Raw genomic sequence first — 15,400 nt, forward strand, 5'->3', positions numbered from 1 at the left:
TGGGGGGGGAGGGGGAAGAGAAAAAGATGGGGGGGGAGGGGGAAGAGAAAAAGATGGGGGGGGAGGGGGAAGAGAAGAAGATGGGGGGGGAGGGGGAAGAGAAGAAGATGGGGGGGAGGGGGAAGAGAAGAAGATGGGGGGAGAAGAGAAGAGGGGGGAAGAGAAGAGAAGATGATGGGGGGAAGGGGGAGAAGGGAAGATGATGGGGGGTGGGGGAGAAGGGAAGATGGTGGGGGAGAAGAAAATGGATGAGAGGGGGGAGAAAAGAAGACGGATGTGGGGGGGTGGGGAAGAGAAGAAGGTGGGGGGGGTGGGGGGAAGACGACGAAGAAGCCGGGCCCTGCCGAGGACTTCGGGCAGGGCCCGCAAGCAGCCGACGCCGACGTGTCTTCAGGCGGGGCCCGCCCCAGCGAGATGCGGGGCGGGCCACGCCACCGACGAAGAAGTTGGGACCAGCCAAGGACTTTGGGCGGGGCCCGCACGCAACCAATGCCGGACTGCTGCCGCCGCCGACTCTTCGGGCAGGACCCGCCCCCCAGCGAGAGGCCGGGCGGACGGGCCCCGCCGCCGAGGTAAGATGCGCAAGCCACTCGGCCGGGGATAGGGGTGACGTCCCTTCGACCTGAGATCGGGTCATCGCCCCGGAGACAGGATGCCGGGAGCTACTACGTGCGCGCAGCTGCAGGCACTGTTTTCGGCGCAGGGCTGTAGCTCCGCCCCCAGCAGCTCCTGCTGCGCAGCACCGAGGTGGAAATGGGCCTACAGCTATCGGAGAATCGCGAGGTAAGTATTCGGTGCGATTTTTGTTGTATAAATTAGGCGGGCCTCTCCGATGAACGCCATTCTAGTGGGCGGCCAAAACTTGACCCCTCAGAAGCTACTTAAATCTGAAATACTACATTTTCACTGTAAACACTTTTTTGAAAAATTTTGACTTCTTCAATCTCTGTTTTACCCACCGTGCAGAACCTACTTTGTAGTGCTATCATGTTTCATGTACAGTTCAAACCTTAAAAATTTTATGAATTTTATTGCAGGGAATTTCATACTCTGTCTGAAGACACCAGTATATAATGAGTGTATGTAAGAAGCTTGTGATGGGCTAGGGATGGGAGAGTTACTTGAATTGAAAATGTGTTGTTGGCTTGGTGAATTGAACTTATAACTTCCTCTTTATTCGGTGGAATATAATATAGTGATCAGTTATCAATTCTGGTCATAAATATCTGGAGTTAGCTGTGTCCTTCAAATCATTTACCCTCTTTCTCCCCACCCCCCCCCCCCAAAAAAAAATTAATTGTGGCCTTGTCATGTGGTAAAAACAATTAGCACATTCAAGTTGAATACAATTATAAACATGTTGACAACAGCATTCACTTTGATGGTGAAAGTAATTTGGCAATAGTCCTGAGGTCAAGCTGTAGCAATCAGAATAATATGCATCATAGTGGTCTTGCAGAGTTGTATCCTTGTCTTTGTGGGGTTTCAAAACAGGCTTGTTTTTCTTTTGGGCTCTAATTCGGAGCAAATCCATTCTTCTCTTGGCAGGGTAGTCTGATTTGGGCAGTGTGTCTGGCTTATGTATGAATAGGCTCCACATTGTCTTCTACCTCTTGAGCTCCAGACAGAGTTCATACCTACCTGTTCCGACGAACATATGTCCCATAGATATTTTAACCACGTGTTTGTCGTGATGAGGGTTGAACTTGTGGCTAGCAGTGACACCTGTGCTGGCCTATGTTTTCTTTTCCTCTGCTCCTTCTTCACTGCTTTCTAAAAGCTTGAATGTGTATAACCAAAATGTGTGTACCACACTTCCCATTGCTATTTCCAGGTAAACATATGACATGTCTGTATGCTCAATGTATTACCTTAAAGCTGGACTTCGTACATACTCCTGTGTAAGTTTCTTCATCCCTCACTGCTGAGTGTTGTCCCATGTTTCATTTTTCATACCACATCTATTATTGTTAATTTTGGTATGGTGGCTTTTTTGGCTTGGTAGCTTTCAGTTAGCCAAGCCAATAGAAAATAAACCAGAAGGGTCTTTGTATGTACACCTGTATTTCTAATTCTATTCAATTCCAGTTCCTTAATCCTTCCCTTCAGTATATGGCGAAAGGTGAACTATGGTGGTTGTTTGATGGCCTTCTATTCAAAAATGTGTCAGCCCAAGAGCATATGTTCCCAGTATAGATGCAGTAGCTGCCCATTTCCAGTTCAGTAATTTGGAGATTTTGGTAAATCCATTGTAGGTGATTCACATAAGTAAAGCTACAAACACAATGTTGGCTTGTGTAATGTGGCTTCTGTGAGTAGTTATGGAAGAGCTCCTCAAGTCATGACTTTAGGATTTTGGGTAAAATATGTAAATGATGTCCAAAGAGCTATGTTGACTTCATTTGGGTGTATTTTCACTTGCGGTTTGAGGGCATGACCTACTTGGAATTGAAGTGTATAAAAAGTTGCTGCCTTGGATCATGTTTGCTATGATTCTATTACTAAAATGTAATTGTTTTTACAGCTGCTCCATGCTATTTGAGTCTCAGAACCAAGATCCCATAATTCCTCGTAGCATCCCACAGGATCAAAGAACTTTTACTATACTTGTGATCGTTGCTTTTGTAGAGTTATATACTCCAAATCTAGTTGATGTAAGCTCCTATCAAATATATTTTCACCCAGCTGGAAAAATTATAGGCAGTACATAGTGAGTGGGGATATTGGCCCCAAGTTTCCACATGATTTGCTCCTGATTTTTAGAAGCAACTGGTGTAGAACGGAGTATCTTAGAAATCGGAATTCTCCACATTTAGTTTTCTGCAGTTCCAGTCAGGTAGAACAGTTTCACTTTGGAACTGAATTTTTTTTTCAAAAGGGGGTGTGTCCGGCCAATGACGCTTGATTTCAAAGTTTCCACAGTGAAAACGTAATCCAAACTAACTTAGAATGGAGTAAGTGAAGATTTTTGTACGCTTGAAAAAACCTTGTCTACACTTTAAAAAATCAGGCGCAGGTTACAAATTAGGCGTCTGGAACGAGGTGGGGGGGTGGGGGGGAGGGAAGTCATTAAATTCTACAATCAATCCTTAGTTATACTTATACAAATATTATACAAATGAATCCAACCTGAATAAAAATTTATAAGCAAAGAAAAGATTAAATAAACCATGTTCCTACCTGTGTGAAAGTGCTTCAGGCAGGCCTTTCAGGCAGCGGTGTGGCGTCAGTGTCTCGATGGCAGGCAGCAAGCAGCCTTCGAGCTGAGCTGCAGTGCTTGAGGCAGGCCTTTATTTCCCGCGAAGATGCAGCACCCGGACGAACTTGAGGCCATTCGGCCATGGGATTGCAGCGGCATCAGTGGCTGGCCGGCAGCCGAAGAATCAATGCAGGACACACGCAGCTCATTAAGGTTCTTAAGGCCATTCGGCCACGCTTTAGGGGCGGCGTCAGTGGCTGGCCGGCAGCCGAAGATACAGCAGCAGTCTTCGAGCTGTGAGGGAGACTGAGGCCATTTGGACAGGGAGAGGCAGCCACATAGACAGTTTTATATTTAAATTTGCAGAATGGGTGCTGCATTGTCAACACCACATATTATGCAATGGTTTGCCATCAATTCACTGCATAGGAGAGAATTGATTAGAGCTCACCGCACCAGGAATTTCGTAGCCCGTAGATTGATGGGCAGGAGACCTTATCCACGTCGACAATATCTAACCAGGCGCTCGTACCTGGACATGAGCGAGGCTGATTGTGTGAAAAGGCTGCATTTTCGCAGAGAAGTTGCCACTGAGATCTGTGATATGGTGAGAGCAGATTTGCAGCCCAGAAGCAGAAGAACAACTGCCTTGTCTGTTGAAGTGAAGGTAACAGCTGCACTTTCTTCCTATGCCTCGGGATCGTTTCAGGCTACAACTGGAGATGTGTGTGCCATCTCTCAACGTGCAATACATGCCTGCGTTTACCAGGTCACGGCTGCACTTTATGTGCGAAGGAATGACTTTATCAATTTCCCAATGACCACACAAGCGATCCATGAGAGGGCTGTGGGCTTCTTCAGGATTGCCGGCTTCCCAAAGATACAGGGCTACATTGATTGTACCCACATAGCCTTGCGAGCACCCGTGGAGGAATCTGAGCAGTACCAAAATAGGAAAGGTTTCCACTCTATCAATGTGCAGCCCGTGTGTGACGACAAGCAGCGCATCATATCAGTCGATGGGAGATACCCTGGCAGCACCCACAATGCATTCATCCTACGCGACAGCGTTCTATCTGACATGTTAGAGCAGCAGCCAGAAGAGCAGAGCTGGCTACTGGGAGACAAAGGGTACGGCCTGACCACCTGGCTCATGACGCCCCTACGCGTGACACGGACAGAAGCTGACCGTCAATACAACATGGCGCACATTGCGACGCACAGCATCATTGAGAGGACCATTGGCATATCGAAACAGCGATTCCGATGCCTGGACCATTCCGGAGGACAGTTGCAATACTCTTCTCAGATTGTCGGTCACTTCACTGTTGTGTGCTGCATGCTTCATAACTTAGCCATCATGAGGCAGCAGGAGCTGGTAGTGGAACCCGAAGACTGACGTGAGGGTCCAGTGCATGATGATAGTATTATGGAAGACCAGGATGTGGATGATAACGACAATCAGGAAAGCATGCAAGTGCCTAATGCCGGAGCACGAGGTCGGAGGAGAGCCGTCCATCGTGCCCCTTTAACGATTGCTCAAGACTTGCGCCAGCAGCTCATCCGTGAATGCTTCAACTACTGATGCCTGAGGGCTCTGCGACCACTTTTGCATATGGACATGTTTATTCTTTGCAGTTGTTCCTACGTTGTGTTGTGTTAATGGAACAGGAAACAGTTTTAATGAAAAAATATTTTATTGAAAAGTTAACGTCAATCTAATAAAATATTTGTTGTATCAAACTATACTTTTTAATATGACTCTTGAAGATCACTTATAAACTTGTAAAGTTACAAAAGTTACAAAACACTTTCTATGTGAAAAATTTTACACTCTAAGATCACTTAGACTTCAAGATCACTTTTTAGATGCAAAATTAAATAATTTACAGAATGTGAGAGCATTTAGACTTTAAGATCACTTGAAAACCCTGAGATCACTTATATGTTGTAAAGTTACAAAACTTACAAAACAGTTTCATTGTGAAAAATCTTACACTCTGAAGAACACTTAAACTTCAGGATCACTTTTTAGGTGCAAAATTAAATAAGATACAAAAAAATGTGAGAGCATTTACACTATAAGATTAAAAACCATAAGATCCCTTATAAGTTGTAAACTTACAAAACTTACAAAACAATCTCAATTTGAAAACGCTACTACAGCTACATCAAGAACAAGAACAAAAGCAGCAAAGAAAGGCTACAACCATGTCTCATCCATATCTCAGTGAATGTTCACTTCCTCATGGGGGTGTCATTTGATTGGCTGGGCTGTGTGCCCTTATTGCAGCAGCTACCTCAACCAGGCCCTCCCTGACGGCCTGAGCCGTCGATTGCACTCCCTCGGACATTCCCGTGTCATTACTGCTATTTCTCCCGTCAGGACCGTCAACTCTTCACCTACTGCATTGACGCCACCGATGAGTGATCGGGCAAGCTCATTGGTCTCCATACCCAATGCCAAAACCTGAGCCGCATCTGTTGCACGCTGCATCTCAGGAGAGCGTGTCTCCAATCTCCTTCTCTGCCTGGGTCTGCCTCGTGGCACCACTACACTGGGAGGCACGGGCACGGACGGTGGGATGCTCGGTGTTGCAAGCGGCACCACTACACAGGGGGCGCAGGCTGGGACTGTGGGACGCTCTGTGTTCCAGACGGCTGAACTGGAGGGAGAGGCTCGGGCTGGAATGGTGGGATGCTCTGTGTTGCAGACGGCAGAACTAGAGGGAGAGGCTCGGGCTGGAATGGTAGGACGCTCGGTGTTCCAGACGACAGCACTCGAGTGCAAGCCATGGGCTGGGATGTTGGACAAATGGGTGTAAACTGCTCCATGATATCAGCAGCAACACTGGGACCCGAAGCGTCGGAATCAAAACCATAGTAGGTGGAACCAGAACCTATGCGAGAGGGAGGCGCAGGCTGGGACGGCAGTGCACTGACTGTAGAATGCTGCATTATACCAGCAGCACCACTGGGACCCGCAACATCAGAAGCCAAACCATGGAAGGTGGAACCAAGACCTATGCTAGGGGTTGAAACTCTGATGCCCCTTGATGGGGGCTCATAAACGTTAAATTGGAAGCTCTCCCCTGCAGACATTTCAGTCATCGCTGCCAACATCCAGTCTGGATCGTCCGCAGCTGGTTGTACTGGTTCTTGTTCTGTACCCTCAGGATTCTCAGGGTTGGCAGCAGCAGCGTCGTCGTCGTCGTCATCATCATCATCTGCAAAATACATCAGAACAGTCAAATGCTTAACAGCAAGGGAGGGGGCCGGGTGAGTGGCATGAGTACTCTCACACATAGCAGGCCAGGCAGCAGGTTAATTTAAAGGGCCATGATGCATTTTCAGGACTTGCCCTCTTCCTCGCGTGCGGGCCCAGCTTGTGCTGTACCGATTGCTTTACTCCATGTCCGACTCATCATAGCAGCTACCCTTTGTTCCAAGGGTGTCAGTGGATGCAGATTGGGCACGCCTCCTCCTGTCCGAGTTGCCTCCCTTTTGTTGTGGGCCAATTTCTTCTGCAAAGAGTAAAATATAACTTTTTACAGAGTGTGTCAGTCTGCAAGGTGGGACATACAGATAGCCAGGTTACAATTACGATTAAATTAAAAATGGGAAATATTACTTACACTAACTACTTGACCAAGGTTGTGCCATTTCTTTTTGCACTGACTTCCAGATCTCCTGGTATGCACCACTGCGCAGTAATCTTCTGCAACTTGGTTCCAGCGTTTCTTCATTTCTTTTGGTGGCACTTTTATGCTACCTCTGTTGCTGGTATCTAGCTCCTGCCATCTCTGCTCAATTACGTTGACTAATATCTCCACTTCCTCATGCAGGAAATTCTTTGCTCTTGGTGGACGTTGATCCATTGCAAAGTTGAATTGGCACTCTTATTTCGCCAAACACACAGTCCTTAATTTGCAGGCACCGGTTCTGCAAGTTTAGCAGTGAAAAGCTGAACTCACTGATTTCAGCAGGTGATTTATTCAGCAGTGCTGCTAAAAGCACTCCCTCACACACAGAAATATCAAGAAAATTAAAATACAAGCCTTTGCAGGGGTCCAAGAAACAAATCTTCACTTTTTCTGCAGCATTTTTAAAAATGGGCGAGTGCCAATGTTTACTTCAGACTGCGCGTGCGCGAACGCTCCAATGGGGTTGCCGGCACCAAGAAGCCTCATTTCAATTGTACCCGCCCCCTCCTACTTACAAAATCGGCGCGAGTGGTAGGCTCCGCCCCCTGTGCGCCGCGCCAAGCAGACATAGAGCATATCGGATTTTTTTTTAGGCGCTGTTTTCGGTGCGAAAAACAGGCGCCCAGCTCGGAGGTGCGCCTTTTTCGCCGCGTGTGGAAACTTGGGCCATTATCTGGTGTAGCCTGGACGTTAATTCTGTTGTCTCCTATTTCATGGAAGTTTAATGATTTCAGCTGTTGCACTGGAAGAGCATTGCAGGCAGCTTGATTTGTAGGAAATTGAAAACTTAAATACAAAAGTGTGGTTAGAATTGGATGAGTGGTGGACACCACTGATGGGCTGCCTCCTTCTGTCCTGGAAACTTGAATGGTTCTATGAAATTGGCCCGAGCTAGACTTTGCAGATCTTCATTGAACCCCCACATGTACCATAATGTCTTTTGCCCAAACTGTCGTACTCACAACGTATTGGTCATTGGCAGATCACATCTAAGCTTTTCCCTCTTCTCCTTGAGCACCTTGTTAAAGCACATCATCCCTTTCTACTAAACCACTGCCGACTCCTTTAAAGTTACGTCTACCGGCTTCCCGAGCTTCAGCAATCATCTCTTTGCTGAGATCTTCTCCCTTTTCTCCTTGTTTACCTTTTTACCCTGAGCAACTACTCATCCTTGGTGATTTCAACCTTCACCTAAACTATCCTCTGCAACTTTGTCATCGTGTCCTCACTTAATCTCATCCTACATATCCAGTTCCCACACCCATGACACTACTCTTGACATTGTGACTGCAAGAAGCCTAGCTACGTCTGAGGTCTTGATCATTGATGGGATCAGGGCTTCTCCTCTTGTTTCCATCAGTATTTACATCCATCGGCCCACCTGCAACCCCACCATCCCAATATCCCTAGAAAAAAAGCTGGTTTCTCCTCTACCCTGCTCTTCAACAAACTCTCAACTGCCTTTCTTCTGGCCCGCCACCATACATTACACCACTACATCTCTAAACTTGCTCAAAGACACCCATGGTTCTGTTTTTGATGCCATACCAAGTCACTCGTGTTCTCCAAATCAGTTGTTTCATACAGTACCCTTCTCACCACTATTGCCTGAAGTCTGAAGCTTGGAAACTTGAGAGCACTCAAGGCCTGGTTTTCCACTCCTAGAACTAGTTTGACCACCTCAAAACAATTTATCTCTATGTAGCTTCTCTCCAATCTCTCTTTTCCGCCCCCCACCCCCCCTTTCACTGGGCATATTTCCCATAAGGTCCGTTTCCTACTCATTTGATCCATTCCTGACTGCACAACTACTTTTCCTTATCCCAGTGCTCACAGGTACTGTTCCCCTTCCCTTAATAATTGCCATGACCACCCACCCTCCATCCTCATCCCTTGCTTTTTTCTACTTTTGTGTGTTCTAGCATAGTCTGTAGAACTTGAGCAATAGTTTCTCCTCCCATCCCATGCAGTCATGTCTTTGGCCATTTCTTCTCCTTATTCATATGTTGCCCTCCAATGATGTACCTGAAGGCATGGGATGACTGTAGGTGCCCTACTCTACTTGTGATTCATGGCCTCTGCTCCACAACCACCACTATCAGATTACCTGTTGGAACCAGGTTGCAGTTGTGCCAAATTCTCTCCTGCAAAACTGACGTATATCTTCCTGCCAAAACTCCATACTCTTGCCCCTCCGTGCCCCTCTCCAGCTGCATAATCAAGCCGAGCCAGACTATGACCAATTTCAGTGTCCAGTTTGACTTGAAGCTTAAATTCTGACAAATTATAACTTAAATGTTTTTTTTACCCTCAAATATTATTGTTGCAAATTCCGTTGGTAATTTGTTTGACTACAGTGTGATATTAGGAGCAACGTTCCCTCTAAGCTGTGCCGCCGCACAGCTGTCCGCTGGTCCTGCGCAGCCCGGGGCCGACTTTTCAACGTGTAATTTTGCGCATGTGCATCCAAAAAAACTAGGAGAAACGTTAGTTAGGAGGATGCTGTACAATGAAGTTAATCTCTGAACAATGTTCCAGTCAAAGCTTGTTAATTCTTAAGTAATCCTGCTAAGCAACTCTTCCGAGTTTGAAGGCTAAATGAGTTTTCTGCCAATAAAATATGATCACTACCAGGAAATTGTGAAACACTTCAGACTGCTGGCAGTGCAGCAGACCCGTATCAGCATTTTATTGAGTCATTCTGGAATTAGATGTTTACCAGAGTGCCTGCCTCTAAATGGATGATTTCCTGTAAGCATTTCTTATGTATTTTTCTTGTATCAGCAAACTGCATGGGAAAATGTTGAATGGTTACCTTGCAGTTTTATTATAGATAGTCATTCCTTGGTCAATCTTTTAATCAGAAAGTATTGAATATGTAACTTGTAACTTAAATGATTTAATAAGTTTTTAGTTCTAACATGATCTTTTTAATTTTCTCTCAATTCTCTGAAGCACTTTCTGTTACCAGTGATGAATTGTGTCAATGCCTTTTTAACATCTAAGTTTGAAGAAATCCCATCAGGATATTGAGCTGTGTCTCAATTGGTCCATGGAATTTTTAAAAACTCTTTCTTTCTCCTGCGCCACCCCCCCCCCCCCCCCCCCAACCATACATTTTTGATCTGTGTTGCTTTTCCCCTTGTTTGGCTGAGCTACATTTGTGCATCTTAACAATTCTGTGTAGCACCTTGGGACATTTTACTAAGTTAAAGGCACTATGTAAATGCAAGTTGTTAACAATTGGCTACATGGTAGCATTGGCAGAGGCCTGGATGTAGGTCACATCCATTTTAACCATGGTAAATGGAGCTAGCACAGGGACATGTAAAGAAGGGATGTAAAAGCAAGGGAGGGAGTACAGGTATGGCTGTAAAAGATTTTGTTGAATAGCAGGGGAAAAAGCTAAGATTTTAAATTGTGGCTAAGGAATCACACTAGCCGATATCTGTTTTCATTTATATTAGCATTCAGATTTGATGATTTAAAAAAAAACATATTCTATATTTTGAAAGTTGCCAAATAAATTCAGCAGTCGAATTAAATATTTGATTTATTCTCTTTCACAGCTATGCGACCAAAGCACTTAATCGTATTCATTAATCCTTTTGGAGGGAAGCGACGAGGAAAGCAAATATATGACGATAAAGTCGCCCCTCTGTTTCGGTTAGCTTGCATTTCTGCTGAAGTGATTGGTGAGTTAGTGTCTCCTCATTAAACTAGTATTTTAATAGTTGATCACTGCAATGTCGGGAACGGGGAAACTATTAATGACTGCTTTCAGGCTAAACTGTTAAATGTTCTAATAAACACGTGTCTATGTCTCTCTACTCATTTGGGAAAGTGGTTGAACTGCACATTTTGTGTCCATTACATGGTTTTTATGGGGTTTAACAGCAGCTGTTTCTTCTTTCATCTGTTATTTTCCCAAGCTCCTAAGGCATCAACCACTCACTGGGATAGGGTTGCATGAGTGCTGGCCGACCTGTGGTATTGTGCTGAAGTGACTATTCCCATCTGAACAAGATACTCTTTCCTCCTATTGTCCACACACTTGCACCTCCTAGCAGGGCTAATTGGATAAGGATCAGGAATGGGAGCCCAAGCCCTTAACTGAGGGTGATTATAGTAATCTTTATGCAGACTCAGCACAGATTGGGAATCAAAGCTGGGATCTTCCTTGTTTTTACAACTTAGCAATTCACCGCTTTATCCAGGTGAGCAATCGAGGAACTATGATTGAACTTCACGAAAGTCACTTCGAGTTAGTATTTATTTAGTGATGAGTTCATCTCTATATCTCGCACTCCTTGAGGTTTTCATCAGCTGCTTTATAACCCCAACTACTGAAAAGTCAAATTTTGGCACTTTTCACAGTCTGCTGAACTGTAAAACTTTAATATTATTGAATTTTTGACTTTGAAAAAGGGTGACAGCATATTTGTCTCTTTTTTTTTTTTAAATCCCTCGATCCTGACTGACTTCAACAACAAAATACCAAATGAAATGTTTATATTTGTGACTTTTTTTAATGAATAGTGTGCCGTTTCTTCTACGTTGAAGTAAAAAAATTGCAAAAGATTGATTTCTTTTTTCAAATTGAGATCATTAGAGGGTTCACAGGAGGTATCCACTTCTCATTAGTTTTGTAGATGTGAGCCATTATTTTTGGTCAGCTGCATCTGTCAGCTACATCGAAATTTTAATGTTACTATTTTCTACAGTGTAGAGTAGAGATAACTTTGAAATCTGAGTTTGTTGGCTGTTTCTACTCATTCAAAGTATTATTATAGTTACTGAGAATATAACAATTCAAGAAGAGCCTGATTTCTTTTGAAAGACAGGATGAAGCAGCCTTTTTGACTCGCTGATGAGATTTTAAACATATTATCCATAATTCAACAATTAATTTTATTTTGTATGGCTTGCTTAAATACAATACTGGTTTCCATTAGGCAATGATATAAATCATTTGTGCAGCAATAGTTAATGTTGTATGATTCATTTTGAGGTGGAAAACTTTAATAGGCAGATATTCATGTGGATACAGAGAAGCTCAATAGTTGGACTTGGCCTTACTGGAAAATTAACAGTTTAATTTAGATAAGTTCAAAGTAAAGAGTATACTTTGCTGCAGAAAAAGATTTGGTTACAGAATGAATGAATTAAGCTTGATCAAAGTAATTGATTAAAAATAGCTTGTTAGTGTGAGATGAAGACGAGTAAGATGAACTGGATGTTGGGATGTATCACCATAGATGTGGAATATGTCAAGGCATATTATATTAATAAATAATATGCATTTATATAACACCGTTCAACATTATTGAAATGTCTCTGCTTCACGCAGTAAATTACTTTTGGTGTGTGGAGACTATTGGGTAAGCAAACATGGTAGCCATTCTAAAGAACAAACAAACCTGCATTGTTTTTTTAAATTCATTCACAGGAGAGAGAGAAGTTTTTGAGGGTAGTCACACAGATGAGCGATGAGGCGCAAGCAGTGCAGGAGGAAAGATGGGTGACCATTCGATGTGCAGCGAAAGAGAGGATGGAAAGATTAGAACAGATGCAATGGTTAGAACAGGAGTGCCCAGAGAAACTTGAGCTCAAACAGTTTTTGAAACACTAGCTTCCTGTGGGGGAAAATGAATACTCTGGGCAGGGGAAGCAAATAAATATCAATGTCGCCAGCAAGCATGAGATGTCTCCATATTGGGGAGGAGATAGTAACAGAGTTAGAAATGCAGTACTGATTGGGTAGAGTTTCTCAAATTGTTTGTGTTTCTGCAGCCCCCCACACTCTCGTTTTCCCCCCCCCCCGGGTCGGTGATTCATGCCCATGTGCGCCCCCTTTTTAAGAAATGGTGGGAGTAATATTCATAATTAGTAGCATGAAATAGGCGACAGCGAATTGTCAGCTTGTTTTACACCATTTTCACGTTTCATGCTGCTTTCACCCCCACCCAACCATGGGCTCAATTTTGCCAAAAGCCATTTTGTGACGTATTGCCAGAGTTACACCCGTTTTTCTAGGCCACAACTGCTCCAAAAATAAATGTGCCAAGTTTCCCCGCTCTTTTTTTTTTAATTGGCGCCGCGCAGCCTATCCTGTAGCCTCGGTGGGGGGGAAATGATAGAAACGTAGAAACATAGAAAATAGATGCAGGAGTAGGCCATTCGGCCCTTCGAGCCTGTACCACCATTCAATAAGATCATGGCTGATCATTCACCTCACTACCTACTTTCCTACTTTCTCTCCATACCCTTTGATCCCTTTTAGCCGTAAGGGCCATATCTAACTCCCTCTTGAATATATCTAACGAACTGGCATCAAGAACTCTCTGCGATAGAGAATTCCACAGGTTAACAACTCTGAGTGAAGAAGATTCTCTTGCCCACTCACCTAACTTGTCCAAGTCACCCTGCAGCCTCTTAGCATCCTCCTCACAGCTCACACCGCCACCCAGCTTAGTGTCATCTGCAAACTTGGAGATATTACACTCAATTCCTTCATCTAAATCATTTATGTATATTGTAAATAGTTGGGGTCCCAGCACTGAGCCCTGTGGCACCCCATTCATCACTGCCTGCCATTCTACGAAGGACCTGTTTATCTCTACTCTCTGCTTCCTGTCTGCCAATCAGCTCTCTAGCCACGTCAATACGTTGCCCCCAATACCATGTGCTTCAATTTTGCACACCAATGTCTTGTGTGGGACCTTGTCAAAAACCTTTTGAAAGTCCAAATACACCACATCCACTGGTTCTCCCTTGTCCACTCTACTTGTTGCATGCTCAAAAAATTCTCGAAGATTTGTCCAGCATGATTTCCCTTTCATAAATCCATGCTGACTTGGACCGATCCTGTCACTGCTTTCCAAATTATGTAATCTCTTCTGCGTATGCGTGGGGAAAAAAAGGATGTTTTTGATGTGATTCCTATGGGCGCGCATGCGCAGTACAGCTCCCGCCTGCAGTCAGCCATTTTTAATGAGCCAGTTGTGTGTGTGAGAACTTTAATTATCATTAAAAAAATCAGAGCTGCAATACAAGATGCAACATGGCACAAGGACCAAGAATTTCTTACAGGATGAGGTGGAGGCACTACTTATTGTGATTGAGGGCAGATGGCAGGAGCTGGACACTAGCAGAGGTCACAAAAGTTCCACCCAAAGAAATAAAGAAACGCTGGAACTAACTTGCAGAGGATTACTGTGCAATGGTGACCACCCCGAGGTCTGGAGGCCAGTGCAAAAAGAAATGGCAGGACCTTGGTCAAGTAGTGAGTGTAAGTAATATTTTAATTTTTCGATGGTATTGTAATTGTAAATGTGATCATCTGTATGTCGCACCCAGCAGAAAGACGCCCTCTCTTTAAAAAAAAAAAAATTATATTTTCATCTTTGCAGAGGAAAGTGGCTCACAACAAACAAGAAAGAACTCAAACAGGAGGAGGCCCATCAAATCTGCAGCCACTGACACCCTTGGAAGAGAGGGTCGCTGCTTTGATGGGTCCTGCCTGAAGAAAAGCAACCAACACTGCACAAGCTGGGCCCACACTCGAGGGAGAGGATATGCCCTGCAAATTCCACAGTCTGGCTTTCCTAAATGTTAAGTATGGCGCAGGCTAGCCATGCTTCAGTTCATGTCTCCCTCAGCCAAGCTTCGATTGATGCAATGTGCTATCATTCATCGTGGTCACTCAAATCAGCCTGCTGCTTGTGCTGTGTGAGCCTACTCATGCCACCCTGCCCACTCCTCTGCTGCTAACCATTTGTCTGTTCTGTTATATTTCGCAGAATTTGAGGCCACCCTGATGATGCAGAAGATTCAGACGAGGACAAGCCTGAAGCGTTTTCAGTATTGCCCCCATGCTTGCAATAAGCTCAAAATGGCAGGCAGGACAAGGATCTTTGTTCTCTTTTTTTTCCCTCACAAGGTCTGTATGGACCACACCCAGGTCTAAGCAGGCGCAGTGATCGGGAACCCAACCCCTTCGGCTTGATTTGATGGGTAGTGCAGGCTTTTGATGCCTTCCGTATGCCTTCTACAGCCCCCCACCCACCCGGGCTTGATTTGATGGGTAGTGAAGTCTTCTGATGCCTTGCACAGCTCCACAATTCCCTCCCTCTGCCCCGCCCCCCCCCCCCCCCCCTCAGGGATTCTTTTGCAGCCGAGCCCCTGTGTGGGGTGCGGGACGGATTCTGCCGGCCGACGCTCTGACCCTCGAGCACTGTTTGCAGACATTCGGTGGTGGCATGTCAATTGAAAAAAAATTAAAACTTACAGAATTTCTATCCAGCTTCCATTTACTGCATTATAAGATTTTAAAAAAATCTTTATTATGCATATTTAAGTGTGCTTAACTCCCTCCAAAACTTCGCTGAAAAACAATGGCGTCTTTCTGCGCCGATTTTTCGATGCGTGCTGGTTTTTCTTAACTCACCAGAATGTTTTTCGGGAGTGGTCACATACACCGACCTGGGAGAAATTT

The 15,400-nt window shown here is 44.6% G+C and overlaps 1 protein-coding gene across 4 annotated transcripts in view; it reads left to right on the plus strand.

Annotated features, from left to right (window-relative positions):
* Positions 1-15,400, plus strand: part of cerk (ceramide kinase) — a 76,815-nt gene that overhangs the window by 31,981 nt on the left and 29,434 nt on the right. For all 4 annotated transcript variants that reach the window (XM_070897400.1, XM_070897402.1, XM_070897401.1 and 1 more), the window contains one exon: positions 10,473-10,598. In XM_070897400.1, coding sequence (XP_070753501.1) covers positions 10,473-10,598 — 126 coding nt within the window. The remainder of the gene's footprint in view (positions 1-10,472; positions 10,599-15,400) is intronic.

Source organism: Pristiophorus japonicus, chromosome 13, assembly GCF_044704955.1.
Source record: "Pristiophorus japonicus isolate sPriJap1 chromosome 13, sPriJap1.hap1, whole genome shotgun sequence".
Lineage (NCBI taxonomy): Eukaryota > Metazoa > Chordata > Chondrichthyes > Pristiophoridae > Pristiophorus > Pristiophorus japonicus.